The following is a 27,844-nucleotide window of genomic DNA, read 5'->3' as shown; positions in this document are numbered from 1 at the left end:
CTGGTATTGGATTTGCGTGAGTCAAGTCTGTCCGTTGCTCCGGGTAGGCATGTGCTCCAAGTCACGCTTATGGTCCCCCCTTGTGACCAACCGAACAGTCTTTATATTCGAACTGACCAAACTTTCAGGATTAATTTTGCTTTCAGTTTTGATTCCACTGAGCCCCTGAAGCTTTGAACCCATATAAAGTCTGGGCTAGTAACCATATCGCCCCTCGTTATTCTCCTGCAACACGAAGCTCGCCTTGACATTCTCTATCGCCATCAAATCTCGACAGTGGTCCGAAATGCCCAAACGTATCCATGTTTGATCGAGCCAACCGATAAGCGATGACTTCAAATATGTTCTCCCGGATAAAGTCCCCTTCGAGGGGGTCACAGTCATTCTACCAACAACTACGCTCTGCGGAAGACCCTGAGTATGATCCCGGTCTCGATGAGGAAAACCTTGGTCATAGGTTTGATGACTTTCAACCCGAAGGGTTGGATATCGGCGACAGTCGCATGACGGTCGAGAGCGCAGCACTGGGTTCGAAAGGGAAAGGGAAAGCCACATTCCGATCAACAGCCCACGTCCGAAGTCCTGGAAGAACATCACCGCGATGGCAACAAGATGACGAAGGAGACAACGAGGTACCCGCGTCGCTACTGATGGAACCGAAAGATGTAGACCCGCCTATATCAACTCCCAGCAAACGAGCAACCAATCCTAGAAACCCACAGACTCCAGCAAGTGCAGGCCCGTCATCTGCACGAACAAGGGCCCAATGGGAAGCGGTGACCACACAACAACAACTCCATCAAGACGACCCATATAATGCATCAATAGGACCACAGCCAATACCATTTGCCAGAGGGACTATATCGAACAACCCGAGGGAGAAAGCAATGTGGCGATGGGTCAACACCTCCAATTTGGACAGCTTCATGCGTGACGTTTACGACTATTTCGAGGGCGGAGGTCTTTGGTGTATTCTTTGTGCCAACGCTCTATGGCTTTTGTAAGTTTGTCAAGTTCCGACGTTGAAATGAGTTAAGTGCTAATTTGTAATAAAGCGAAACCCTTTTTGTCGCCGTGATACTCACTTTTCTCGGGCAGTGCATTGACTATTCAAGAGTCCCCAATAGCAGGTCCTTGCATGAAGTTATCGTTCCGCAATGCACTCGCAAAATGTCTGGACTATGGAACTTTGCGATCTGGCTCTACACGTTTTTCTTTATCTGGAAATGTGTTCAGTACTTTGTAGAGATACGCCGTCTCATCTACATCAGAGACTTTTACACCTATCTTCTTGGCATTCCGGAACAAGACATGCAAACTATCGCCTGGCAGGACGTTGTAGCTCGTATCATGGCACTCCGTGAGGAGAACCCGAAAACCGCAACAAACATCTCCCCAAGACTGCGACAATTCATGGGTAGCCAATCTAAGGAACGGCTTGATGCACTTGACATTGCCAATCGTCTCATGCGCAAGGAGAACTACCTCATAGCGATGATCAACAAGGATATCTTGGATCTGTCCTTGCCGTTGCCTTTCCTTCGTGGCCGTCAGATGTTCTCAAAGACTATGGAATGGTATCTGCAATATTGTATCCTCGACATGGCCTTTAACGAGCTCGGGCAGGTCCAGCAAGACTTTCTGCGCCCTGATCGTAGACGTCTACTGAGTCAGAAGTTGAGACAGCGCTTTTTATTTGCAGGTTTTCTCAATCTCTTGTTTGCGCCAGTTGTGCTCGCATACGTTGTCATCGTCTACTTCTTCACATATTACTATGTCAGTAAATACCCTCTTGGTGATTCTTGGTAAAGCTAACCTGTAACAGGAATACCAAAAGGACCCCAAACAAGCTGCGGCGCGTAAATACACGTCTTTGGCAGAATGGAAGTTTCGCCAATTTAACGAGTTGCCGCACATATTCTACGAGCGGCTGCACATGTCATATCCATTCGCAACCCGATATATTGACCAGTTTCCGAAAAGAATCACAGAAGCAGTCGCCCGAACTATAGCCTTCATGTCGGGTGCTATCACTGCCATCCTGGCAATTGGCTCTGTTCTCGATTCAGAGCTTTTCCTTAATTTTGAAATTACCAAAGACAGGCCTGTAATCTTCTATCTCGGTGTATTTGCTGCTATTTGGGCGACGACTCGCGGCATGGTGTCCGAGGAAACACTGGTATTCAATCCAGAATACGCACTGCGGAATGTCATCGAATACACACGCTATGTGCCGGACCACTGGAAAAACAAACTCCATAGTGCTGAGGTGAAGCAGGAGTTTTCGGAACTTTACAAGATGAAAGTGGTCATATTTCTGGAGGAGATGATGGGGATAATCACGACGCCCATGCTACTTCTATTCTCACTTCCCAGATGCAGTGATCAGATTGTTGATTTCTTCCGGGAATTCACAATTCATGTTGATGGACTCGGTTATGTTTGTTCGTTTGCGGTGTTCGACTTCCAAAAAGGTCCTGGGAATACCGGACCACAAGGGCCTCGACCAGATGTCCGCGAGGACTATTATTCCACAAAGCATGGGAAGATGGCGGCATCTTACTACGGTTTCCTCGATAACTACGCAGCAAACCCTAAGACTGGTATTCCTGGTCACCTTCCCCCAGGACCAAATCCATCATTTCATCCTCCGCCGTCATTCCCTGGACTCGGTTCCCCAACATTGGCGGCAGATATGCAGGGCTCTCATGTTGGCCGAACAGGGACGGAGACGGGACGCGCCAGAAGTCGAGCCCCTGGTGGACGCGGCCCACGTATCGGGGTTATGCCACAACCTTCTCCAATGGCGTCTATGCTGCTAGATCAGCATCATCAACCTCCTGGGGGCAATATGGTCGCACGGAGTCTGTATGCATCAAGGTATCCACGAGGGTATCGGGGGGAGAGCCAAATTATCGAAGAGACTGAAGCCAGTGCCATCAGGCGAAGCGGGGAAGATGATGAACTGTATGAGCCAGGAGGCGCGCTGGGTGAATCGGTATGGGAGACCTCTCCAGCAAGAGGCGTGACTCGGGAGAACAGTGCCGCCAATACTGAAGATCCCGAAGCAGGTGTGTTGGGTCTGATTTACCAACTTCAACAGACTCAACGTCCCCGACGAGGCGGCGGAATGGTATGAGATACAGCATTTTCATGTTTGGTTTTGTTCAATTTTGGATGGTGGATGACATTGGTGTCAAGGCGCATGCTATCAGTCATTTCTCCCAATACCATGACCCTCCTAGGGCGGAGGCAAAATCTAACCGGCGTTTGTTCTTCTTAGATTGGTTCTCATTCATTGCTAGCTATTTCTTTCAGCCCAACGCAACAAATTCAGAGAATGGACTTGGTTGAATTTGCCATGTTCACATTTGCAGCAGAGTTATCACGGATACTCAAGTGCAGCACTTGTTTTCTAAAAATAATGTCTCAATAAATTGTCTCGTCGTTTGTTATCGATGTAAATTCTTCACTGGTCCCTTGACTGTGTCAACTTTACCAGGCTCGGAGCTGTAATTCCGAGGTGCGACATGTGCTGCAGAAGGACACCAGATCTGACGTGAACTGAAGGGGCCGACGTCGGCATCATGTTGTCTTTGGTCGATAACTAATGCCATGAGACCCGTAACAGGAACTGCCGAGAGAATGGAAAATCAGTATCCTTCTAGTTATGACGCAGCTAGGTGTGAATAGTCATAATAAACTGGTATCAAGGTGATGACGATCAGCCGGGCGTGTTATAAGATGGGCTTAGCTTATTTAGACACAACCAAAGACCAGGAGAAAGTAGTCGTGAATTAACGCTCTTTTAGCCAAGCAGGTATTGCTTATGTATTGTGTGAGGATAAGGTTGCTCTTAGAGCCCTATGTTTCGTGACATACCGTCTCTTTGCATCAATTAGACTTTGAGAAGCCCCCCCCCATCAAGCTCTTTTAGCCAAGGCTTCCTCGTTAAGTAAGCGGGAATGAGACGAACCTTCAGTAACAGTGATCGCCAAGGAACACAGAGTAACATGTACTAGTCAGGCCAAGGCTAGCAGCTATAATGGAGTAATTTTAGCAAAGTCAAACTTGGGAAGGGACCGATTGATTAGGCACAGAAAACGGATCCCGTTACTGATTGATAACTTTGATGGGGGGGCTTCTCAAAGATAAGTTAATTTCGGAGTCTGTATTTGGAACTAGCGGACCGCACTGTATGTTTAATGCCCTGGTCCATGGGTTGGGTAGCATCATGACAGCCAGGCTTTAACTACTCCCCTGTACTTCGTGTGCGCTTCTTAGCTGCCAGGAGGGTGAGCAAACCCTTGTAGAAGTATGTACGCATGGCTGGCTAGTCGTGGGCTGTCTGTTCGAGCTAGTACTTCCTTCATCTCCTGTGACATTATGCTTTTAGAAGGAGGGTCAGTTGTTGATTGTTGAATCGTAACAGAAGTCGAGGAGGATGTTAGTCAATCTGGACACCGCCGTGAGAGGAAGCCTTCCTTATTCTCGGAAACTGGACGTTTATCTCTACCAAAATACAGCTACCTACCTACCTACCTACCTACCTACTGATGTAGCTTCACCTTCGGCAGTTATGAGACATATATGATTGCGCTTATCTGGCTCACTCGTAAGTTGTTAGTAATATGATATGACATTGAACCCACCTTGCTCGGAGCTTACAGACAAGTGCCTAAGGAAATCGGTCAGTTTATGTACTGCTGTAAACCTTCGGTATTGTCATTGTCGGCCCCCCCCAAGTCTTGGGGTATAAAAATAAGTAGTCTAAAAACTATAGCCTAAGGAGCATAAAGTGACCTACTAATTTCGTCTTGCATGCTTCTAACGGTCGACTTTTCTGATACCCTGAGGGGCGCTTGAGTCGCTTTGATATGGATCCTGGCCGTTGAGAAACAAGAGGATCCAAGGAAAGGTCTTGTTGGTTATAAAACCCGCACTGAAATTAGTATTTTTGAGAATGCCTTCTCTTCTTATATCAAATAGTTGGCTCCTGAAATATACAGAGATGAATATATTGCATCTGGCAAAGCATTGCCAAGATCCCTGAAAGAGAAAGATGTTTGTGCCAGTTCATTAGGTACATTTGCTGCTACTCAATGTTTCGATATGAGATTATTTACCTACCTACCTAGGTAGGTAGGTATCTTAGTACCTATGTACCTATCCAACAAGACATGCACTTCCGCGGAGGACTTTGACGACATGGAAAATATGGATGTGATGGCAGACTATAACAGGCATTTGAGGTCGAAAACACGCTAGAGGAGGGGACTGAAGGAGGGGAAAGGAAGTAACTCGTCACCAAGAGTTAGACCAGAGGTACATCCCAACTCGTAGTTCCTAGCTCCTGCCCGGACTCCGAGGCCGTAAACGGAGCTCTCCCATCCCCAGAATTTTTTTACTAGATAATGGAAGGTAGCTTGACTGTTTGTACCGGCGGTGCCTTACCTGACCTGGAGTTTTTCCCGTCAAGTCAGACTAGCACAAAGACGCCAACCTCGAACTACTTTTTTGCTCCATCGCCTCCGCTTCGCCTGTGCATTTCTTTCTTGCTCTTTATAACCACCGACCGGAGTCAGATTATTGATCGATTGACCTGTTCGAATAGACCGAGTAGGTCTGGGAAAGGAAGAAAGGTCCGGACATATCAACGAGTTTGCGCGGCACTGTCGGCTCGGACAATTGAAAGCCGCATTTTCCCCTTAGGCCTTTCTTTGTTATCTTGAGCATCAACTCAAACGTCGACATCGTCATCGTTTTCGCCCGCAGCGACCACCCGTGGGCGCAACGCAACAAACTTAAAAAAAAGAAGAAGAAGAAAACCCGAAATCTCCGTTCCCTCATAGCCCCGTAGCCGAATCGACATCTGTCACGAATCGATCGCCGTCGACTTTACAACGCAATCACCCCGATATCCCCTCCAGTCGCCAATCTGGCGGCCCTCGAGACCAAGCCCTTCGGCGGAGCATCGGAAGCTGTGGCCGCCATGGCCCAGCCAAGTGCAGAGCCAGTCGAAGAATACGAGTGAGTATCATTTGATATTCTGCATATAATTAACTACTTGAAGCATGAAATTAATCATTTTCTACGCAGCTATGAATCTCTGCCGCCCAACTTCTCATTGTTGCAGAACATGGCCGCAGGCGCCTTTGCTGGTATAGCAGTATGCTTCACTTGATCGGGCATCTCGCAACACCCGTGGCTAATTTTGTATATTTCTATAGGAGCACACTGCCATGTATCCCATCGATGCAATCAAGGTTCGTTTTGTCTTTTCGTCATCATCTACAATTGTCCAAGCAGTCTGACACGCTCCAAGACGAGAATGCAGATTCTGAACCCCAGCACCACACCCGCCTACTCGGGAGTCATTCGCAACACTGTTCAAATCGCTCAGACCGAGGGTTTCTTCAGCCTATGGCGCGGAATGTCTAGTGTCATCGTTGGCGCAGGTGAGTCTACCACGTCATGCTAGGATTCGAGCTAGCTTGACCAATCTTGTATAATCGCTAATATTGCCCAGGACCTGCACATGCCGTTTACTTTGCGACTTACGAAGCAGTTAAGCATGCCATGGGTGGTAACCAAGCTGGTGTTCACCACCCTCTCGCTGCTGGTAATTGCAACTTGCATCGCCATCCCCTGAATTCCTTTGCTAACTCTGAACCTCTTCAGCTACCAGTGGTGCTGCTGCTACTATTGCCAGTGACGCTTTCATGAACCCCTTCGATGGTATGGCTATCCTGCACCCTTCGCGATGCTAAAGATGTGTTCGCTGACATTCACTCCAGTTATCAAGCAGCGTATGCAAATCCAAAATTCGAGCAAGATGTACAGATCTATGTTTGACTGCGCCAAGTATGTCTACAGATCTGAGGGTTTGGGGGCTTTCTACATCTCGTACCCTACGACACTGTCTATGACAGTGCCTTTCACTGCCCTCCAGTTTCTCGCCTACGAGTCCATTTCTACCACGATGAACCCCGCAAAGACCTACGACCCAATGACACACTGCTTGGCGGGCGCTGTTGCTGGTGGATTTGCGGCTGGTTTTACAACCCCCATGGATGTTATTAAGACGATGCTTCAAACACGTGGAACGTCTACTGATCCCCAAGTGAGAAACGTCAACAGCTTTATTGGCGGATGCCGGCTGCTTTACCAAAGAGCTGGCGTCTCAGGCTTCTTCAAGGGTGTGCGACCTCGCATTGTGACTACCATGCCCAGCACAGCCATCTGCTGGTCGGCATACGAATTTTCAAAGTACGTTACATACGTTCTATTGCCTTGGGCGAAGCCAACTAAAATAATTTACCAGGTCCTACTTCATCAAGCGGAATGACGCTGCCTGAACATCTTAATTCGACAGTCACCAAAGACAACCAATTCTTGAGCAAGTGGTGAAAGCAACCCCATTATTGAAGCATGGCGGTTCAGTTCATTGAAGAGAATAGATTCGAAAATAAAGATAACGAAGGAAACCCTCGAAATCATGGGGATGAGGACGACTATACACTCGAGACCCACCCACCTCAGTACAAGTACCTTGTGATTCGGCGCTTGGCTGACCCGTTTCACATTCTTATAATCAAGAATATCTACTGGCTTTGTAGATCACCACAACCTTTTCCAATTGGTAGGGTTAGGTGATTTTTCGGGCACTCAGCAGCGGATCGTGTACATAACGAAACACCATTTCTGACGAACAAAACGGACAGGAGCGGCGACAAAGGATCGAAAAAGGATAAAGGGGTGCTGGTGTTTATTTGCAGATAGACGGTGTGGTGTGTGTCATGATAGTTTTGCCAGTTGAATGTTTATGTCAAGATACTAGCATATATACATGCCTCGGTCTTGTATGGGTCTTTGGCTGGCGCTGGCGTTTTGGGCGATCATTCCTGGTGCTGAGGTTCGTTCCAAAAGCTGTTACCAATTGCCGCAATGCTTTGTCTGATAAGTGACGGTGTTTCTGTTTATTGTTGAGATGTCGTGGCTGTGTATCTCTCCTTCATTTGGGGTGTGTGTAGTGGGGTTCTTGTATATCCTCTTAAAAATGGTCCGACAATATAGGATATGTACCCGTGGCTGGGAGGTAGCAGAAAAAATAGCCTCCTAAGTCTTTGGGTATAAAAATAATAGCTACACAGTGTTACAGTGTATATAAGGGCATTTTTAATAGACCTATTATTTTATTACCTTATACTAATTAGTATAGGTTGAGATTGGTTACGGTTAAAACGAAGTTACGAGTTATCTCACCCCCTCTCTAGAGGAGAGGTGGTCGTCACTTTGTTCCGACCGGCGGGTATCTGACTCTGGCCGATTTGAGACATAGAAAACTACCAAACGCGAAAAGTTATCAAGATAATGGTGTTCCTTCCATTGTGCGTATAAATAAATATTTATATAACCAAGCTACGAAAAGGAACGACTGTAACTCCCCGCGCCTTGACACCAAGTAATCCGAAGGAAGAGAGAAGTGACTTCTCGATATCTAGTCACGACTCGAAAGCCGATGCCCTCTGCTAACCTAAATAATTTGCTCCTAAATTGAAACCCCAGCTGTAAGTACTCTCTTCGGTGGGAGTCTTTATTTGCGATAAATCAGATACTTGTTGATTACACTTTTCAAAAGCCGAACTGTTGGCCTCCAAACTGGAACTTGATGTTCGGGCCACCGCCGCCTTGTTGGAACATGAAAGGATGTCCACCACCGCCGCCGAAGGGGTTACCTTGCTGAAAAGGGTTCCTGGGTCCTTCCTGTGAGTTAGGATCATCGCCGTTGTCGAAACGCGCTCGCAATTCGGGGTCGCTAAGGACTTCGTATGCTTCGTTGATGCTGGCCATCTTCTTCTCAGCATCCTCTTTAGAAATACCTTGCTGGGCAGCCTTGTCGGGGTGGAATTTCTTAGACTGTTTGCGGTAGGCAGACTTTATCTGGCGTTCGTCGGCGTCGTGCTCGACACCGAGGACTTTGTAGTAGTCCTTCGTCTTGCTACGTTTTAGAGCAATATGAGCCTTGTTGAGAACAGGATTGACCTTTTCCTTCTGATCAGGACGAAGCTCAGCGGCCTTCTGTAAAGTAGCAATGGCGGCATCATATAGCTCACTCTTCAACTGAGCCTTGCCCTTGTGGAGAAGACCCCAAAAAGAGTCGGGGTTCATCTGTAACGACTCGTCACAGTACTTGGCAGCGTCTTTGTGGCTCGACTAATAATTGTTAGTGATACTGGGGGAAGGGGGGACATAGATAGGAATATTACCTCCGTATATGCTTGGCATGTGAGCTCGACTAAGCTTTCCAGCAGCTGAATACGGGCATTTTTGGGGATGCTCTTGTTCTCCTTCAATTCCTTCACCTGCTGTTGAACATCAGGGACCAGGCCAGGTTCGTCAGCGGTACCAACCAATGCCCTTCCTGCTGTGGTAGGCTGGGATCGGCTGAGTTGCCCTTGTATCTTCTTGTATGCCTTCTCTACCTTCTTCTCCTGTTTATGCAACTTCTTGCAGACCTTGGAATCTGGGTCAGACTGGAGGCACTTCTTGACCTGCCCGATACCATTTTCAATATCACCCAATGCATAGAACGAGGTAGCGGAGATGACGATATGTGGGCTTGTGTCTCCAGGCTTCATATGAAGCACATGTTGCAGGTCGCTCATGCCCACTTCAACATCGCCAAGCTCGAAACGACAGTGCGCTCGAAGTTCACGCAAATGGGGGGATCGACTGGCAACGGCAATGGCTGTACCAGCATGGCTGATACATTCATCCCATTTCTCTCCCTTCCCAGCCATCCCAGCCAGGTTCGCCGCCAGCTTGGCTTCTTCAAGCTCTACGACCTCAGCGGAGCTAGAAGTCTTCCCAGCAAGACCATACTGCGTCTTTGCAACGCCCCAGTCTCCTGCTTTGGCGCGCAATCTAGCGAGTTGAAGATGCGCGCCCTCGAAGCCAGGCTTGAGCGACAGTACCTTATTGAAATCGTCGGTTGCCTGCGAGGTTCGGCCCAAGGAGAGGTACGTGGTGGCCCTCTTAAAGATAGTCAGGTAGTTGGTAGGATCGCGAGCGATAGCCGCATCATAGTAGACAAGAGCCTCGTTGGTTTCGCCACGAGACAAATGCGACTGCGCCGACGTAAGGAGCTGCGCGACAGGAAGATCGGCTGGGATATCCTGGGGCGATAGGGCGTTAGCCGAAGCGAGCAAGGTCGTGGCAGCGACTGCGAGAGCAGCAATGTTGAGATGCATTTTGAGGAGTTGTTCGATTCGAAGTACACGAGTAGTCGTTCGTAGGGCAAGTCGGAGCTGAATGATACCTATTGGTGATACATCAACTTTGACAGTTGCAATAGTCGGCGGCGAGTCACGATGACGACGGGCAGGAAAAATCCCGGACAAGTTTGTTTAGCGAGAGGATGAATAGAAGGGAAAGAAGGGAGGTAATTGTCGAGGGCAAAAAAGGACAACTTGATCATAAAGAGTTCAGCCGGGGAAGGTGTCCACGGTCCGTTTGACTTAACAGGGAAAGTCGACGTCTGTCAATCAGGTACACAACTGGCTACCGAATACAATAGGTGGCCACAAGTACTCACCTAGCAGGTACTCGGCAATTCCAGGCGCCGTCGAGATTCCTCCTGCAGAAACTAGCGGCGGGCGCTATAAATTTAGTGCTTCCAGACGCCGAATCGTATGGATGGAGATCTTGTACCTGTAGTTCATTGCAGGGCAGCAGGGGTGCACGGGCACCCTGTTGATTAGCCTATACCAGTTCTATAGCAGTCAGGTACCTACCTGCCAGCCAGTCCCGGCCAGTCAACTGTTGTTTTCAGGTCCTTGGGGCTTGCTGTGCTGTGCTGTGGCGTCATCCATCCATTTGTTTCGAGCCTAGTCAGCCAGTCTCGACCCCATCCCAGCTTTGTTTACATACAACTCCAGTGCACCCCTTAGTAGGTCGAGACAAGCAATACGAATTCCTCGTTTCTGCCTGGCGCATCTCACCATGGCGCATCATCGCCTCCTTAGTGAAGACTCGGCCATCTTCTCGCCTTCAGTCGCTCGCATCGCTGCATCCACCGCCCGCGACTGGTCATATATCGACGCCTGGCTCTCTTCAAAATTCCACCCTCGCCCGGTCCCTACTTTCGAGCGCAATAACGATACGCTCAAGGCTCTCCTTGCCCTAGCATCTGCCAACGAAGCTGCCGATGAGGAACGTAACTTAGTCGCAAAAGCCGAGGCCGCTGCTTTGCAGGAGCTCACCAACTCCGAAGCCAATGCTGAGAACAAGAGCCGACTATTGAGACAAGGCTTGATTGAAGCTGTGCAGCATAACTTGCCTGCTGATGGACACACAGCTCTTAACGCCATGGCAAGTGTAGCCCTTCAGTTCAGTATCGCCTTTCCAGAACCCGAGGCATTAGGTCAACGCATGATTCAACTGCAATCGAGTATACACGACGCCGAACAAATGAAGGATCGTGTCGAGGTCCTGCACAAGCACATTGATGATGAAGCAGCCCGTATAAATGATATTCTCGAGAACCTAAAAAGCGAAGAATATCAGCCTCCAGCGCATCTTGCCAAACAAAACCTTGACATGCAACGCAAGATCAAGGCACTATCAACCAAACTGCCTGAGCTTCAAGACAAGGTTGCTTCGCTCGCACCATCTTCGCATTCTTCACATCCTACTGTTGCCGACCTCGCTCGTGATGAGCAAGACTATTTGTCCGTTGTAGCACGGAAGAAGGAGCTTGACCTCCAGCTAGCCTCCTTTCAGGGGCTACCAAGCAATCCAGATATGGCAAGAGCAGAACTGGACGAGCTCCGACAGGAGCTTCGTTCCATAGAATCACAGCGTGACGCTGTCTTCGAAGGTTTAGTGGAACGTGAGAGTCCGGTTAAGCGACGACACTGACAATGTCTCCATTAATCTTTTGTTTGATACTATACATTAATGGCATACAAACGCCGTCAAGTGTCCTGAGTCGCAAGTTGACTACCAGGCAGAGTAACGATGATCCAACTTCGTGCAATATCTATTGGTTGCGTCGGCCTTTACCTGCCACAGCGCCCCCCAATCGTCCAAACTGTCGGCCTAAACCTATCCTTTTCGCTGGTACTGGAGGAGCGGGCGCTGGCTCCTTTTGGGGAATCGATTGTAGTCCAACACCACGCGCCTCCTTGCCCTTGATATCTACAGCCCCGTCGCCAATACGAAGCTCACTGACTCCCATTGGCGGCATCTCGTCACCGTCGATGTTTTGCCGCTGCGCGCGCCGCGCTCGTTCTTGGACGCTTCTGAATTTCTCCAGGAGCTCAACCCAACGTATGTTTCCTTCTTCTCTACTCTTGAGTCGATTGGGCCTGTCAAAGTTGGAGCTGCTTGTAGCTGCGGCGGCCCTATTGGAGAGTTAATATGGTTGTGATAGGAAGGATGGAGACGAAGTTCAAGAAATAAGAAATATTCCTTAATCACTAACGCCACGGACAAAATTTGGGAAACTCACGTTCGAGGTGCTGTATGTAGATATCCTATGGAGCTGACGCTGTTGAGTCGATTTTTAAGGGCAGCAAACGCCGAAGATTGTGGCAAGAGCATCAGGATACCGTACATGCATTTGTACAGATATGGATACTTCTCGGGCTCTAGCAACTGTAGGCGTAGGTCTAAGTCATCAGTCAGCTTAAGCAATTTGAATCTTGGATGTGCTAAAATCTCACATGTGAAAACGGGTGACTCAATCAATTGCACCAGCTTATCGACCTGAATAAGCATATTGACCGTCATATCCAACTCGCCACTGAGTCACAGTTGTTAGTCTGAATATGTTGAAGTCTTTACCGGACTTACAAGATCTGCAACAGGTTGTATGCTTGCTCATAAGCCTGAGCGAGCAGACAGAGTGAAAAGGTAGCCACAGCGTTATAGCACCACGATCGAAATAGTGCTACAAATAGTGTTTGACCGTCCTAGAACATGTTAACACTTCCCAGGCTTGACAATATTTTGTGCGTTCCCACATACCCTGGTTTCAAGGTTTCGCAACCTTTTCCGAACATCCGCTAGCTGAGGAGCAGTGATCAGGTTGTTATTGAGATTTTGTACCATTATACTGGCAAACTCGACGTCTTCCTCCTTCTCGATGCAATCGGCCAACGTCCTGTAGATCCTTTCGGGACTTAGGCTCAAACACAGCTGTCGGATAATAAGATTGCCCCGTGTTTCGAGCAACTTCCTGTCTGTTGAGAAGAGTTGCAGCAAATTAACCATAAAATTGGCAAAATAATCATCTTCTGTATTCCGGGAGATTTGAGAAAGAAGCTGCAAGTCCTTGGTCACAACAGCGTCTGATGGATCCGATAACGTCTTCAACAGCGCCGGGAACGTGCCGTCGTTAAAAGCAAGTACCTTTCGAGGAGCTTTCCTGTGCAACATAATAAGCCACGTCAGGGCTGCCACCCGGGTAGCTTCATGATCATTGAGGAAGAGAAGTGTCAGAGAGTTGACAGCTGCGGCGTAGTCCAGATCAGCTTGTGTTTGAGTGATGTTGATGTCAGCCGGTGTCGATATTGAGCGACCTTGAGCAGGCGTAGGACTACGGAGGTCCAAATCCCTGGAACTCGACAGAGATGCTCGATTGCTGTTCACACCATCAGCTCCTTTCTCTCCAGGGACTGGTAGTCGAGAAGTCGAAAAGTTCTGCAGCGGTTGTGCGGGAGGCGGCTGAGTCAATTCGGAGTCATCAGACAGGGAAACAACATAGTCCATTAGACACGTGTTGACTCGAGTCGCTGCTTGGTGGATAGTCTCCTTGGTACTGGCCATAGCTGGAAGCATATGAGCAAGGATCTTGGGAGTGAAAGGAAGAACTTCTTCGGGACAAATATCGAGGAATTCTACAACCCATCGCAAAGACTCAAGGAGACAGTCCTCCTCTGACAAATGTTAGCCATGGGAAAAAATAGAGTATAAAGTGACGAACCTAGTGGTGAATCCAGCGTTGCAGTCAGAATTTGGAGGATTTCTTTGTAGTTAATCTCGACATCCTGGCCAGGAATCCAGTCTTCCCCACTGCTATCGTCGTCATCGTCGAGCGCAGCGTCGGAGTCAAGCTCATCTCCTTCTTCAAAGTCTGGATTTATAGATTCACTGTCAATAGAATCTTGACGTTTTCGTTTGGCACCTTCTTTGGATCGTTTGCTTTCCAATATTCCCTTCTTGATACGAGCGATGCGCTTGATCTCGTTGAGAAATTTGTCCAAGCAGTTCTGCGTAGCGACTCGTACATCTGAATTCTGATCCGACAGAAACTTAAGAAGCCCTCCAAGAAAGTCTGGCAAATATGTGACCAGCTCCAGGTCCGGTATTGAGTCAAGCAAGGTAATCCAGCCGACAAGAAACTGACGAGTGAAGGGGTTAATAACCCATATGCGCTCTTTCAGCAATGGAATAAATCGAGGTAGAGAAAAGGCTGTAGGTAAGTGCGAAGTCTCTCCAAATGGAACCTTGTCGTCACCATCGAACTCCGGCGGTGCCTCAAGAATGGACACATAGGAAGCGGCAGACTCAGACACGATATCTTTAACGAGCCGATCTAGCAGCTCCGCCCCATTCTTGACTGATAACTCCGAGTCCGCACCAAGCTAAAGAGGTCAAATAGTTAGTAACCTCTGCCTTGTTTGGCATTCGAGACCCATGGTTAAAACATACCTTGCAAAGCTGATCGAAGATGCTATTAAAATACACCAAGATCTCTCCTTTCGCAACCTTTGCTATGTTATACATGGCCTCACAGGCATAATATCTGACCCTGGCATCTTGATCGGTGAAGCATGCCAGGACAGGAGGGACAATTTTGGCAAGATACCTAGGCAGTTCCTAACACAAATATCAGAAACAATCTGATGAAGGGCATGAGTCGCCAAGAATCTATTTAGATAGGCTTCTCTTCTCATATGCCTTTGAATGGGTGAGTTCCTGAAAAAGTTAAACTTACTGGGCCTAGAGCAATAGCGGCGGCAGCCAGACCTATTAAACCACCATTTCTTGCATGAGGTTGGTGCACAGCGTAGGCGTACTCATTACATAGCTGCTCGAGGATGTCGTGAACGCGTTGATAGTCCTTAACGCTAACGAGATCTCGGATCACACGTTCAAGCCTATGAAGCCAATGTCAATAGCTGAAGCGCCAAGAGGGAAGACGCAATGCGGTAAGTCATCGGCTTGAAGGGCGACCTCGACCGAGCTTCAAGTTTATCAATATACGGCATATGAGAAGTGAGACATACTCAAGAGCCCCAATCTTGCGTTTGTCGTAGAGCTTATCGTTGAGGGCCCGCTGGATGTTGGCATCCATAGCTGCGGTTCATTTACATCGTCCGCTGGACGCGACGAGGTAAGCTCTGGATGGTGGTGCTCAGGATGTAGCCTGGAATGAAGGCAATGTTGTAATAGGAGATGTGCGATGAGAAAGAAGGGTTGATTTGAATGCCGTCGTCGTCGTCGTCGTCGTCGTCGTGGGACTTTGGTTGTGGTTGTGGTTGGTTCGTTTGAGATGGAGCAGGGGGATCTGACTAGCACGCACTGTACAGGTAACTTGAGCACCTAGGGAAGGAGGAAAGAGACCAACCCCCCACTGATGCCCCACGAGTGATTGACTCCCACTCCAGGACCTTGTACTCCGTGCTTGTGATCTGACGTATGTACGAAAGCGTCCAAGGTCAGTCAGATCTACCTAGAGACAGCTGCCTTTCTAGACACTTTTGTACTTCATCACAAAACAATGCCATTTCGAGAATATGCACAGATGAAATATCCTTCTCGAATTCCATGCGCGCCCACAAATAAACAGCTTTCATACCCTTGGCCCCTCATCATCACCATACCTCGTGCAACATATCGACGTCACTCAACTGCCACTGCTGGCCCATGTGATAGGCGGCAAGCCCGATATGTGGTCAGTTTTGATATTCTCAATCAGCCTGCCAATGTCACAATAGATAAGGCAGACTACAAAGCGATGGAGAGAGACACGCTACGTTTTGCGCAATCATGATTGCTGAGCCTGGAATTCAAGATGGCCCAGCAAGAAACCCGATGCCCGTCGGTCATACTGTAAATCGTACAAGCAAGGCACGTCTCACACTCAAGTCTCACGACTCCGGACTTTTTAAGTTTCTGGACTAAGGCCTCCACATGAAATGTCTCGTACAGATCAAAGCTTCCTTCCAAGCTAGGCTAAAATCACGCTTTATGGTAGTAATGCACCTCAACATCCGAGACAGAATCACGATCACTAACAGGCATGGTAATACGAAGCTGTTCATTGACTCATCAATCTATCTAGCATCGGTAGGCCCTAGACTTATTCTATCCAGGACATGTGAGGACATCGCAGGCGTGGAAGAGTCCAGGTATATTCAACAGGGAAAATGCACCATGTTGTGTCTAGTGGTGAGAAAGATTGCCATTCTGAATTGATTGCTGGCATTTGGAAAGAATGGCCGCTTGTCGGGAAACCTCGGCCAATCTTCCAATCACTTGCTGGTTACCGTTGGCGAACCCGTAAAGCGCGTAAGGGATGTTGACTTCGTTACAGAACTCCTGAACGAGTTTCTGTGTGGCACGCAGGTTATGACGAGGCACACGGGGAAAGAGATGATGAATGACTTGGAACTGCAGGCCGCCATGGAAGAAATCAAGCCACTCAGGGCAATCGATGTCCATGGTTGTTCGAAGCTGTCTCTGAGGGAAGGACTCCTGAGGCCCCAACTCAACAGTGCTCATCGCGAAATGAGACAGCACAATCTGAACATGCAGGGGTGACGCAGTAATGTTGCTTATCATGACAAAGTAGAACCGAGTCCAGTTGTCTGGAAGCATGTTGTAGACGAGGCCATAACCGAACCACGTCCAAAAGAAGACCTGTCCGGTGATCTCAAGCCACCAAATAGCCAGCGCAGGACCCTTCTTGGGACCTCGACCCATGAGAAGAAAGTCCCAAGATAGTCGGTAGAGGTTGAATCGGGCAAGAGAAAGCAGAGGGTAGTAGGTCCAGGCCTGAATTCTTAGGAGAATCTTAGCCACAGCATCGTAATACATTACTCGTTCATAGTATGTCGATCTCAGGCTGCCAAGCAGACGGTGAGAAACGGCGAAAAGAGGCATGTGTTCAATATCAGGGTCATGTTCCGGAGCGTTAGTAACAACATGGTGCACGTTGTGGTTCCGCTTCCACCAACCTATTGACAGACCTCCCATGAAGTCGGCAATAAAAGCTCCAATACAAGAGTCGATGAGGTAGTTATGGGTGATACCCATATGGCCAGCATCATGAACAGTGAACGACAGTTGATGCCAAAGGGCGCCTAATAGGAAAGCACTGGTGGCATACCACTCATAGTGCAAACAGACCGCTGAGCCGATAGCCAATGCGATATAGCGAAGGAATTCGATTCCATAAGCTTTGTAGTTACAGTCGTAAAGCCCAGTATCGTAAACTTTTTGGTGAAGCTCGCGGTATTTGGCAGCGATTCTAGCTTGTGTCTCTTTGTCGGGAGGAGGGTATTTGTCAAGATCGAGGTTGATATGTTGGCGAGTGATTGTATCCAGGTACGACATGCCATCCATCTCAGGCTCATCCAAACTAGAGGCAGATGATACCGAAGGTGCTCGAGCCCCGCCCTTTTTCTTATTATCCCCCTTTCTCTGCCGAACGCCTTCTGCACCTTCCTCGTCGAATACAGGGGATGGAACACGAGTCGATGGCACACTTGAGTCTTGATCCTTGTTGAAACCGCCCTCCAAATTGGCTCGCTCGATCTCTTTACGTGTACGATAGACACCGCCTTGGATAGGGGGTAGCAAGTTCTCCCAGGTACCTTCGACTCGACCTATACGATAGCGCAATACGTGCTGGCGGGTTTCGTAACTGTGAAGGCTGTATAAACGCAGTTAGTATTGTCCACGTGTTCGTCTGTTTGCTGGAGCCAACTTACGCATCGATTTCGTCCGAGGCATCTTTACCGACGAGGTGAAGCATGGCCTTATCGCCACCTGGATGGTATGGCATCCAGGCATCCATCTTGATTACTTGGTTGTGAAAGACAGTGACATGCTTGCCTTCGGCAATTAGAGCCTCTACATCATCTCGAGACATGAGCTTTGGTGTTCTTTCCGGCGCGTTGCTAGGCGTGGGTGGTAGGCCCGTCACAACAGAGATATGCGCCATAGTGATGGTCCGATGCCAGAAGAAGTGAAAACCACAAACAGTCAACAGACAAAAAAAGATTGTGTTGAGACTGCACAGCAAAGTTACGCAGGGTCAGGAGGAAGCCCAGCAAAGGAAACAATATGAGCTTAGATTAGAAAAGTCTAAATGGTTAAGTAGATGAATTAGTAAAGACTCAAGGACGAATCAAATCCAATTCAATTCACCGCATCTTGTAAAGGACTGTGTGCTGCTTTATGAGACGAGCAGTGGTGGAGTTGGGGGATCGGGAATGCAGCTGGTGGCATGGATGCATGAATATTTGTTATGGAACTCCAAAAATGTGGCTCGATCTTCTACCATAATGGCGGGGCGCAATGCGGGCCCCGGTGCTCGGGGCTTTGATCTACCCCGCCACTATTAAAGAAGTATAGGATACAAGTTAGGAGGTAGGTGTGGTGTTGCAGCTGCGTTACAAAAGGCGTTGTCCCTACTAAGGTTCAACAGTACTAGAGGAGGTTTCAAGCAGAGCTCTACTGCACGTATCGTCGTATAAGTTGTTATGAGCCATGTAGAACTAAGACAGTATACTCTAATCGACCCATAAACTCATCCTTGGTTAATGCGCAAGGGGCAGAAGGAATACCTGTCAGGGTCAGCACCAGTTGAGCTTTTTACTTACAGCTCTAATATCTACCGTGTGAAGCCCAATGGAGGAGAGAAAAACTGAAAAGGTGAAAAAAGAGCCCTGGTCGAAAGTGAACTGATGTTGAGAACCCGCACTCAAGGACTGCTGTAACAACCTGGCAAATTCCCTACATCGATTTGCGTCTTAGCGTGTTCATGTATGGGGTGAGTCTACTTTCGAATTCGTATTTGAGCTCCTTGTTGCTAGAAGACGTCTCTCCGATCGAAGTGGCTTTAACCCTGAATACAACAGTTCTCACGATAGTAATCGCACAAGATTGTTCGTTCCAAGGTTCATTCCCGAAGACTATCACCCCAGATTTTATGAACAGAAGTAGTTACAATTCTATCATTGTTTGCTCTTCACCCACTCGAGACTCAACTAATAAAATTCGAGCGCACGCCACGCATCTTGCCGTATAGTTTCTATTCATCATGCTTGAAGACAGAAATAATTACTAGTTTACACTACCCAGAGTCCGAGACGCCCCGGGCTCTATCCCGTTCGCACTATCCTTGCGAGGCCTCTTTGTGACACTGTGTGATATTTTGGGTATGTTCTTAGCGACTACAGACACTCTTTTCAAGTCTGTGTAGTAAGAAGGGTCTGTTCCTCGCCGCAAGAAGCACAGAAGAGACCTGCTGCTGCCGAACCGACACATATGAAGCGGTTAGCGCGCAGCAACCTATCCAACTGATCTCGACCGCTCAAGCATTGCTTAGTAGTGGATGGCCTTAGCGTGAGTAGCCATAGCAGCCTCCTTGAAAGCCTCAGCGAGTGTGGGGTGGGCGTGGCAAGTTCGGGCAATGTCCTCGCTGGAAGCACCGTATTCGAGGGCCAGAGTACCCTCAGCAATCATCTCACCGGCGTTAGGGCCGATGATGTGGACTCCGAGAATACGGTCGGTCTCGGGATCAGCAAGCATCTTAACCATGCCCTCAGTGTCAAGGTTAGTCTTAGCTCGAGAGTTGGCAGCGAAAGGAAAGCTTCCGACTCGGTAAGGGATGTTCTGGTTCTTGAGGTCCTGCTCGCTCTGACCAACCCAGGCAACCTCAGGGTGGGTGTACATGACTGAAGGAATGGCGCCATAGTTGACGTGGCCGTATCCCTTCTTGATGTACTCAACAACAGCAACGGCCTCCTCCTCAGCCTTGTGGGCAAGCATAGGACCAAATGTGCAGTCGCCAACACATCGGATGTGGGGGATCTTGGTTCGGTACTCGGAGTCGATCACGACACGGCCACGGTCGTCAGCCTCGAGGCCAATGTTCTCGAGGCCGAGGCCAGCGGTGTAGGGTCGTCGACCAATGGCAACGAGGACAACGTCAGACTCGATCTGTAAATTTGTTAGTGCCAGTTGCAAAGGTCAGAGAATCATACACATACAGACTCGGCCTTGCCACCCTTGGCGGAGTCAATCTCAAGCTTGACCTTGTCACCGGACTTGTCACCACCAACAACCTTGGTGTTGAGCTTGAACTCGAGACCCTGCTTCTTGAGTATCTTCTGAGTGTTCTTGGCGATCTCAGAGTCCATGCCGGGGCCACCAATTTGGCCGAGGAACTCAACAATAGTGACCTTGGATCCGAGTCGCGACCAGACGGAAGCCATCTCGAGACCGATAATACCACCACCAATGACGGTCATGGTCTTGGGGACCTCCTCAAGGGCAATAGCACCAGTGCTGGTAATGAGGCGCTTCTCGTCGATCTCAAGACCGGGGAAAGGAGTGGCCTCAGATCCAGTAGCAATCAGAATGTTCTTACCACGAACACTGGTCTCACCGCCCTCGTTGAGGTCAACCTTGACCTCGTGCTCGTTGACAAAAGAACCAGCACCCTTGATGTACTCAACTCCATTCTTCTTGAAGAGGTATTCGATACCCTTGGTAAGACCAGAGACGGAGGTCTCCTTGGCCTTCATGAAGTTGGCCAAGTTAAGTTTAACGTCGCCAACCTCGATACCGCGGTGCTTGGTGTCGTGGAGAATCTGGTGGTAGAGATGCGAGTTGTTGAGAAGAGACTTTGAAGGAATGCAACCGACGTTCAGGCAGGTACCGCCGAGGGAACCACGCTTCTCAATGCAGGTAACCTGTATTAAAGATCTTGTCAGCCAAAACCGCACATGAAGCCTATTCCTGAATTGCAGATTTGGGGGGTAGTGAAACAAACCTTCATGCCCTCTTGTCCAGCCTTGATAGCGGCAACATAGCCAGCAACGCCGCCACCGATAACAACAAGATCCTTCTCCTCTATATATCAAATTTGAGTCAGCGGATTGTACGGGGTTGTGCTCCGACGAGCTCGGAGGTAACATACCAGCTGCAGAGGCATATCCGCGGCTCCATCGTGACAGCGAAGGGGAAGCGACGACACTGGGAAGCCTAGGAAACAAGAAAACGGAGAGTCAGTTAACGAGCCTTTTTTTTTTTTTTTGGTTGATAACGGACTGGCTGAATCCAACAGAATCGGGTTGAATGTAAAGCAGTTCTCCGTATCGACCGTCGCAAAGCGCATTGCAATAAACTTACGTAGACCTCTGGAAGGCAGGGCGAGCAATAGCTCGTGATATTAAGCGACTGGAAAGCATGATGGGGTTGTGTGGAAGTGCAATTGGGGACACACAGATTGTGGAGAGTGGAAGGGGGAGGACGAGGTAGAAAAAGTCGACGAGAGGCAAGGGTGAGGTTGAGGTTGAGGCGTTACGTTACCGCAACAAAGCTCGCCTGTCTCAAGACTAAAATAACCTAGAGCACAGGGCAATTATCCAGTAAACTACAGTCTACAGCACATCAACAGAAGCATCGGACAGGGCCTCTCGGCAAAGACTCGCCCGCATGCCCCATACAACACTATAACCCGGGTTCATCAGGTAATTTTTTTTTCCTGAGGGTCGCCTGATACCTTGACACGATTGGCTTTCTTCTCGGTGAGGGAGCCACAGTAGCGTCCTGGGTGGCCTTCACCTGCAGCGTTGCCTGGTAGGTGTTTTGTTGGTCATCCCTCCTGGAAATATATCTCCGGATCACAAATAGTACACGTCCTTGCCAACTTCTGGAACCACGGTTCATGCTAGTTCATGCCTGGCAATTCGAGCACATCGTCTCAACCAACTCCGAGATCCCGGCGTGTCCCGTTCCTACCCGTTCCGGACGTCAATTGCCTTTGAGATGCCGACGTCACGGAAGATAAGACTTGACCCGGAGCAAATCACCGACTCGCCGAAATGATTCACAATACAAAGCATAGTCGTCATGGGTTGGGGCAGAGGCTGTGCGAAAGACCTGATAGCATTATTGCCCCCAGCTAATGGGTTAGCAGACAAGTTGGCCTCCTAAGTCTGAGGGGTATAAAAATAAGTAGTCTAAGGAGCATACTAACCTACTAATTTCGTCTCTTATGTTTCCAGCGGTCAATTTTCTAATCCCCGAGGCCCGGGCATTTCTATGACCATTAATCTATTCACCAGGCATTCTTCTCCGGGAACTGTTTTAAATTCCTGTCCTAGATCTCTATTGCTGCAGGCCGTACAATAATCTGTGCCTTCTCGCAAACGTCCTCCAGCTTCTTTAACTCTTTAGCATTGATCAACTTCGTCTTCCGGATCTTCTTGCGCAGCATCCAATGGATTCCAGCAGCTAAGCCCGGCAACTCTCGTGCTGCACCAAAGATCTTCCCCAGTTTAGTACTCTCGGAACTTTTGCTCTTAGTACGGCATTCCTTCAGAAGAGCAATGATGAATAATTGCACAAACGTTGACGCCCAGTGGTTTGCCTCGGGTAATCCCAGGGGTTTGAGGATGGCGATGGTTAATGTGCCATCTGTAACAAGGGCTGCGTAGAATTTGGCCACGTTGGTGATCCGCCTCTCATCTTTCATACGTTCAGCGTCGGCTGTCTCATCTTCTTCGGGGGCTTCTCCGAACATAGATTCTCCAAGACTTCTAAAAATCTTCCACAGTCGATCTTGAATGGCGAATCTAATTCTGCTGTTGAGCAGGCATGCCTTTCCTCCCACAAGAGCATAGTAGGGATTGTAATGCATCTCGCTGCCTACACATTGAACTAACACAGTGGCAAGAGCCAGTTGATCATCCTTCTTGAGCTTCAGGTTAACGAATTGTCTGTAGGCGTGTTCGAAATTCGATGCGGTCATCAGAGCTGTGAAGATGGCAATCTGTGCTGTTCCGTTCAGACCTTGGGCTCGTGCCTTTTTAGGGTAATCGGGTAACACGATATCCATGTCTTCGTGGTCGCTCATCTCGGTATCGGATGTACGTCCTCTCTTACTCTTGTCCATCAAGGTGTTTGGCACGCTGGCACTTGGTAACCACCACTGCCCCCGCGTTTCAGCCTCCTCGATATCTACCAAGCCCACGGCCAAAGGAGAGAGGCCATTGAGCCGGCGCGCTTGAGACTTGAGTTCAACAAGTCGCTTCTTCATACGCTGCACATGCTCTGAGACGACTGTAAAGTCCAGACCCCGAGCCTTGCGCTTGCCCTTTGTAAGATCCGTAATCGTCTCAACCATGAATTTCGTGCGAGCAGAGACGTTATTGAACCCCGCTTTTGAAACGGATTGGTTAAGTACGCCCGAAACGTGCTTGAGTGTTCGCTCGTCATCTTGTTTCAGTATTCGACCAGCCATACGGCAAATGCGCAGGAGAAGTTCTACGTTAATCTCGTTGAGGTCGCTGAGAAGCCTCTCCATGTAGTCGAATATAATTTTGCAGGTGACAACTTCAAACACGTAAAGCTGCGTGAGCAGTGTCAGGATGTTCGACGCTTCCTTTTGGATGGCTGACTCGGCATTGAGTTCCTTGCTGGCTTGCTCGTAATGACTTCCAAAGTTTTCCACGATGCGGCGAATTAGGATCGAACCGAAACTCGATCCAACTAGTCGATATGTAGCAGCCGCAAAACCACCGGTAAGTACAAAGAATTGATCGGGCAAAGTTTCCGGCTTGCAAATCTGAGCCATGATCGCGTCGACAATGACGTCTGACACATCACCACGAGCGTTGTTCTGATAGAGTTCTTCGATAGACTTGACGATAGACAGGATATTTGCATCTGTGAGACGATTGATTAAACCCTGCACTTGTTTTCGTAGTCGACTTATGCGTTCCGCTTCTGATCCTGTAGCTTTTCGTAAAGAGGGGGGGACATATTTCGCAACCGCAACTCCAGCACTGGGCGCCACATAAGGATTCTCTCTTTGCCGTGGTTTTGCGGGCTTGCTACTTGCAGAAGCGTCGTCGTCGTCGTCGTCAAAACCATCGAATGATCCGTCATCAAAGTTGCCAACATCATCCTCATTTTCGTCCATCGACTCCAGATCGTCATCTTCCTCTGCAGACCCCTCACCCAGGTCTGAGCCATCCTCCTTGCGGTTCTTGGACTGGCTTTGAGTTTCAGTTGTCTTCCTTCGCTTTGACGCCAGCCAGTCATCATATTCGCTCTTTCTCTTGTTATTCTCGTTGTCGTTGTCGCTTAAATCTTCTTCGCCGCTAATGTCGCCCATAAGATCACCTAAGCCGTCCTCCTTGAAAGATTGGGGTAGTGATTTTCGCCCCTTCTTAATCCCTAATTTTCGCTCAAAAGCCTCGATCTCAGCATCATCTTGGGCAAGTCTTTCCTGCACGGCTTTCGAAACGCCCTTGTTGGCGCTTTCGGGTAATGATGTGATTTCTATATCGTCGTCGTCGTCGTCGTCGTCATCCTCGTCCATGAGGTCATCTAGATCGTCGTCGTCTAAAGACATATCTCCAACATCGTCGTCATCGCCATCTTCATCCTCGCTGATTTGCTTAGAAGGCCTTGGCTGAGGCTTGTTAACTGGTGGCTTTCTTTGCGGGCCACTCAATTTCCTTTGAGCATGGTTTGTTGGCTGTGGTCGCTCCTGGGTTGACCTTTCGTACGTATGAGACTTCTTCTGCACTCGCTGTGCCTTTCGCTGCTCTTTTCGGGTAAGCTGTTGACTAGCCTTGGGTCGTCCGTTTCTCGAAGGTTTGTATTCTGGAGCATCCAAGCCCATACGCTTGAAAAGCTTCTGCTGAAGCTCTGGAGCGGATGTCATTTTGCTGAGTGGTAATGTGACAGAAAAGGCGCTCTTGTTGCGCGCAGAGTAAAATATGTAGGTCGAACTAGAATTTTAAGAACGATCTTATAAATATTTGACAACGTTTAACCCTATTTTGGCAGGCGGTCAATAGAAAGATTTTGCGCTTCTGATGATGTTTTTGCGATCATGTGTCGCAAACTGTAAAACAAGCTCTCAAGTAATATTATAAAGGCTTTAAAGAGCTCTTAAGTTTGAATTTTGCAAGTTCGTCTTCTGTTGCTATTAAAAGTCGCGAAAAGCAGGTGAGGAAAAAGCCGTTCAAGGCACAGAAATTTGGCCGGCAGAAACCATAATTGGTAGGCTCAATTAATTAAACCTTAGTAGGTAGACAGACTACTGGACAGCCAAAAGAGAAAGGAAAAAGAAAGAAAAACCCAGAAAGGCCTCCTAAGTCTTGGAATGTAATAATAAGTAGTCTAAGAACTATACCCTAAAAGCCATAAAGTGTCTTACTATTCTCGTCTCTCATACTTCCAGAGGTCAATTTTTCTAATATCCTGAGGGTAAATTCCCAAACAGATATGAAAACCCCTGACCGCCTGTCAAATTAAGATTAGTGCCATGCTGTAACAGCCACAATTGCGGGCTGCCACAATTTTGTAACGCCACATTGAAATCCCAACGTTGGCGGGGCGCGACCTCAATATATCAGGTTCCCACCTAACATTCATCTCTTAACCAACATTCACTTATTGGCTGCAGCTCACATCTTGGAATCAACATGGCCGACTCACATATGAGCCATGATGAGGTATGCAATTCCTTCACTTGTATCTGTGAAACCCGTGGTAGACTTTTTGAAGAATACGTTCCTGACATCATGACAGTTCTTCGCCAAGCTGGGTGAGCTCTTCAATCATCGCAAGGGTAGCGACCATGGCTCCGTCTACCTGAGCCAAAAGCGACGTACGTGAAGGTTTCTTTGCTGATAATCCCTGCTAAATACGTTCCAGTCACATACGGTCAAGATATTCCCAAGCCCTCAGAAGAAGAACCATCACCAGACATCAATCCTGGCAAACCTCTACCCCTCATCATCAAGGCAACAAACGGCAAGGGTAAGAGAGATCGTTCCAAAAAGGTCAAACTGTCTACAGTTGTAAAACCCGAGGATTTGGAGGCGTTTTACGTGCGGTACGCCGATGTCTGCAAGGCAGGCATGACAGCCCTGAAGCCAAGAGACAGGAGCAAGAAGAAGGCGAAGGCCAAGAAGAAGAAGGCTGCAGCATAATTTGACTTCAAAGTTTAGGGCTAGGATGAAGAGATTGAGGTTATGTGATCAATTAATGAATTATTATCCTAACTAGCGGGTACCAGAACAGTCGACCCTCAAGCCTTAGGAAGCATGAAAAAATAAATAACCTGAGTATTGTCCATACGGCATAAACTGACCTACGAATCTCGTCTCTCCTGCCTCGGGCAAGTCTCCTGGTATTCTGAACCCTGCACAATTCCCTATTAAATCATCAAACCAACGACTACTAATTATCGATACCGAAAGAAATGGCACGTAGAGTGAAGCGGACACCGTCTAAGAAGACATGTGCGTATCACAGGTGTATGAAGTGCGGAGAGGAGGGGCTCAAGTTTCTAGCAGACTCTGCCAGTGTTGAGCTGTCCTCGAAAAGCACCAGGGACAGCGAGGCTGGAGTGGGAGTCGGCGAAGAACTTCTCGGGGTTCTTCTCGATCTCGGCGACGGTAAAGCCAACGCCGCTGTCCTGTCCCTCCACCATGACACCAGTGCGGAAGGGGCCCTGAAGGCAGCCGACAGCGTTGCGGCTCTTTTCGTCGCCAACGGGGTTAGGAAAGGCAATTCTGGATTAACGGTTAGCCTACGCGCCATCAAATGTTCTAGTTACCATGTATAGACTTACCGAGGAGGTCCGGACTTGCCCTTGGGAGCCTCGTGGATGTGAGTGGCCGTGTTGGCGGGAGACTGGTAGTCTCCACGGAATCCATAGAGAGTGATGTTGTAGCAGATAATATCCTCGTGGGAGTTGATGCCGAACTTGAAAAGGCCCTTACTTCCCTTGAGGCCACCAGTGAACTCATTTTCAGCGTTCACGACCTGGTCAGGGGTGGCAACAACCTCCCAGGTAGAAGTGAAGGTAAAGGGGACGTTGCTACTCTTGGGCTTGAGAAGGCCAAGGACACGCTTCTCGTGCTCCATGTCAGGTGTGGGAGAGGCGGCAGCAAGAGTACCGATGGCAACAGCGAAGAGAGAGAACTTCATGTTTGCTTTGGAGTAGAGAAACGAGTATCAGTGATGAGAAGGAAGTGAATGGAGTGTGAAGTGGTTGTGTAGGAGAAGTGATGAGAGTGATGATAGTATCGAAACTGAGGCAACCACTGCTCCTTTATAGGATTCTGAATAATCAAGACATCTTGACGACTAGCCAAAGATTTCATCACAACGTCATCATATCACTTTCCCAAAGCATCGTGAAGCCTTTGTCGGGAATCCTTTACCCGGCAACTTCCCCCAAGGATTCCAGCTAACAGGCCGCCAAGCCTGAATAGTCTGGTGTGCAGGGTGCATCAAGGTAATCAAAACATGTAGGGAGCTCTCTATCTTCAAGCAAACGAATACTTGACTGAGTATAAACTAGGTCATCCCTTACCGGAGTGTCCAAGTGACGCTCGCAACTTGACTTACCAAGAGCTCCAAGCATAGGCTAGCACCACCACAGCCACCTTACAGACGATGCCAAGGCTCTTTAGTCAAAACAAAAACGCCAAACAAAAATCGTAAATGCTTGCTAGCTCTGGGTATAGCCTTCTTACGTATGCTCGTGTGGATATGGCTTCACATCACT

At 48.5% G+C, this 27,844-nt stretch overlaps 10 protein-coding genes across 10 annotated transcripts; 4 read left to right on the top strand and 6 right to left on the bottom strand.

Moving 5' to 3' along the window:
- Positions 1-341: 341 nt before the first annotated feature.
- On the top strand, positions 342-3,139 carry FSST1_001072 (autophagy protein ATG9; the record flags this gene model as incomplete). Its single annotated transcript, XM_083224666.1, has 3 exons — positions 342-1,000; positions 1,056-1,776; positions 1,826-3,139. 3 exons carry the CDS (start codon positions 342-344, stop codon positions 3,137-3,139), a joined length of 2,694 nt encoding a protein of 897 aa, XP_083091254.1.
- A 2,853-nt stretch (positions 3,140-5,992) lies between these two features.
- Positions 5,993-7,358, top strand: FSST1_001071 (mitochondrial carrier domain-containing protein; the record flags this gene model as incomplete). Its single annotated transcript, XM_083224656.1, has 8 exons — positions 5,993-6,030; positions 6,100-6,169; positions 6,231-6,266; positions 6,326-6,458; positions 6,530-6,622; positions 6,682-6,738; positions 6,798-7,269; positions 7,325-7,358. 8 exons carry the CDS (start codon positions 5,993-5,995, stop codon positions 7,356-7,358), a joined length of 933 nt encoding a protein of 310 aa, XP_083091253.1.
- Positions 7,359-8,634: 1,276 nt separating this feature from the next.
- Positions 8,635-10,253, bottom strand: FSST1_001070 (uncharacterized protein; the record flags this gene model as incomplete). The annotated part of the gene is made up of 2 exons (XM_083224645.1): positions 8,635-9,216; positions 9,270-10,253. The coding sequence occupies 2 exons, from the start codon at positions 10,251-10,253 to the stop codon at positions 8,635-8,637; spliced, it is 1,566 nt and encodes a 521-aa protein (XP_083091252.1).
- A 751-nt stretch (positions 10,254-11,004) lies between these two features.
- On the top strand, positions 11,005-11,922 carry FSST1_001069 (uncharacterized protein; the record flags this gene model as incomplete). The annotated part of the gene is made up of 1 exon (XM_083224634.1): positions 11,005-11,922. One exon carries the CDS (start codon positions 11,005-11,007, stop codon positions 11,920-11,922), a length of 918 nt encoding a protein of 305 aa, XP_083091251.1.
- Positions 11,923-12,043: 121 nt separating this feature from the next.
- FSST1_001068 (vacuolar protein 14 C-terminal Fig4p binding-domain-containing protein) lies at positions 12,044-15,364 on the bottom strand (the record flags this gene model as incomplete). Its single annotated transcript, XM_083224623.1, has 9 exons — positions 12,044-12,407; positions 12,515-12,674; positions 12,729-12,808; positions 12,859-12,977; positions 13,033-13,943; positions 13,991-14,651; positions 14,719-14,886; positions 15,005-15,167; positions 15,297-15,364. The coding sequence occupies 9 exons, from the start codon at positions 15,362-15,364 to the stop codon at positions 12,044-12,046; spliced, it is 2,694 nt and encodes an 897-aa protein (XP_083091250.1).
- A 1,091-nt stretch (positions 15,365-16,455) lies between these two features.
- On the bottom strand, positions 16,456-18,238 carry FSST1_001067 (fatty acid desaturase-domain-containing protein; the record flags this gene model as incomplete). Its single annotated transcript, XM_083224612.1, has 2 exons — positions 16,456-17,947; positions 18,006-18,238. The coding sequence occupies 2 exons, from the start codon at positions 18,236-18,238 to the stop codon at positions 16,456-16,458; spliced, it is 1,725 nt and encodes a 574-aa protein (XP_083091249.1).
- Positions 18,239-19,623: 1,385 nt separating this feature from the next.
- FSST1_001066 (dihydrolipoyl dehydrogenase) lies at positions 19,624-21,494 on the bottom strand (the record flags this gene model as incomplete). The annotated part of the gene is made up of 5 exons (XM_083224601.1): positions 19,624-20,241; positions 20,292-20,996; positions 21,077-21,156; positions 21,224-21,288; positions 21,436-21,494. 5 exons carry the CDS (start codon positions 21,492-21,494, stop codon positions 19,624-19,626), a joined length of 1,527 nt encoding a protein of 508 aa, XP_083091248.1.
- Positions 21,495-22,408: 914 nt separating this feature from the next.
- Positions 22,409-24,982, bottom strand: FSST1_001065 (MIF4G domain-containing protein; the record flags this gene model as incomplete). Its single annotated transcript, XM_083224590.1, has 1 exon — positions 22,409-24,982. The coding sequence occupies one exon, from the start codon at positions 24,980-24,982 to the stop codon at positions 22,409-22,411; it is 2,574 nt and encodes an 857-aa protein (XP_083091247.1).
- A 766-nt stretch (positions 24,983-25,748) lies between these two features.
- On the top strand, positions 25,749-26,258 carry FSST1_001064 (signal recognition particle, SRP9/SRP14 subunit; the record flags this gene model as incomplete). Its single annotated transcript, XM_083224579.1, has 3 exons — positions 25,749-25,778; positions 25,855-25,933; positions 25,981-26,258. The coding sequence occupies 3 exons, from the start codon at positions 25,749-25,751 to the stop codon at positions 26,256-26,258; spliced, it is 387 nt and encodes a 128-aa protein (XP_083091246.1).
- Positions 26,259-26,617: 359 nt separating this feature from the next.
- FSST1_001063 (uncharacterized protein) lies at positions 26,618-27,261 on the bottom strand (the record flags this gene model as incomplete). Its single annotated transcript, XM_083224568.1, has 2 exons — positions 26,618-26,843; positions 26,903-27,261. The coding sequence occupies 2 exons, from the start codon at positions 27,259-27,261 to the stop codon at positions 26,618-26,620; spliced, it is 585 nt and encodes a 194-aa protein (XP_083091245.1).
- Between the last annotated feature and the right edge of the window lie 583 nt (positions 27,262-27,844).

Source organism: Fusarium sambucinum, chromosome IV (genome assembly GCF_050947815.1).
Source record: "Fusarium sambucinum isolate potato_lamoka chromosome IV, whole genome shotgun sequence".
Lineage (NCBI taxonomy): Eukaryota > Fungi > Ascomycota > Sordariomycetes > Hypocreales > Nectriaceae > Fusarium > Fusarium sambucinum.
Note: the sequence above shows the minus strand (reverse complement) of the source record. Positions and strands in the feature narration are given on the sequence as shown.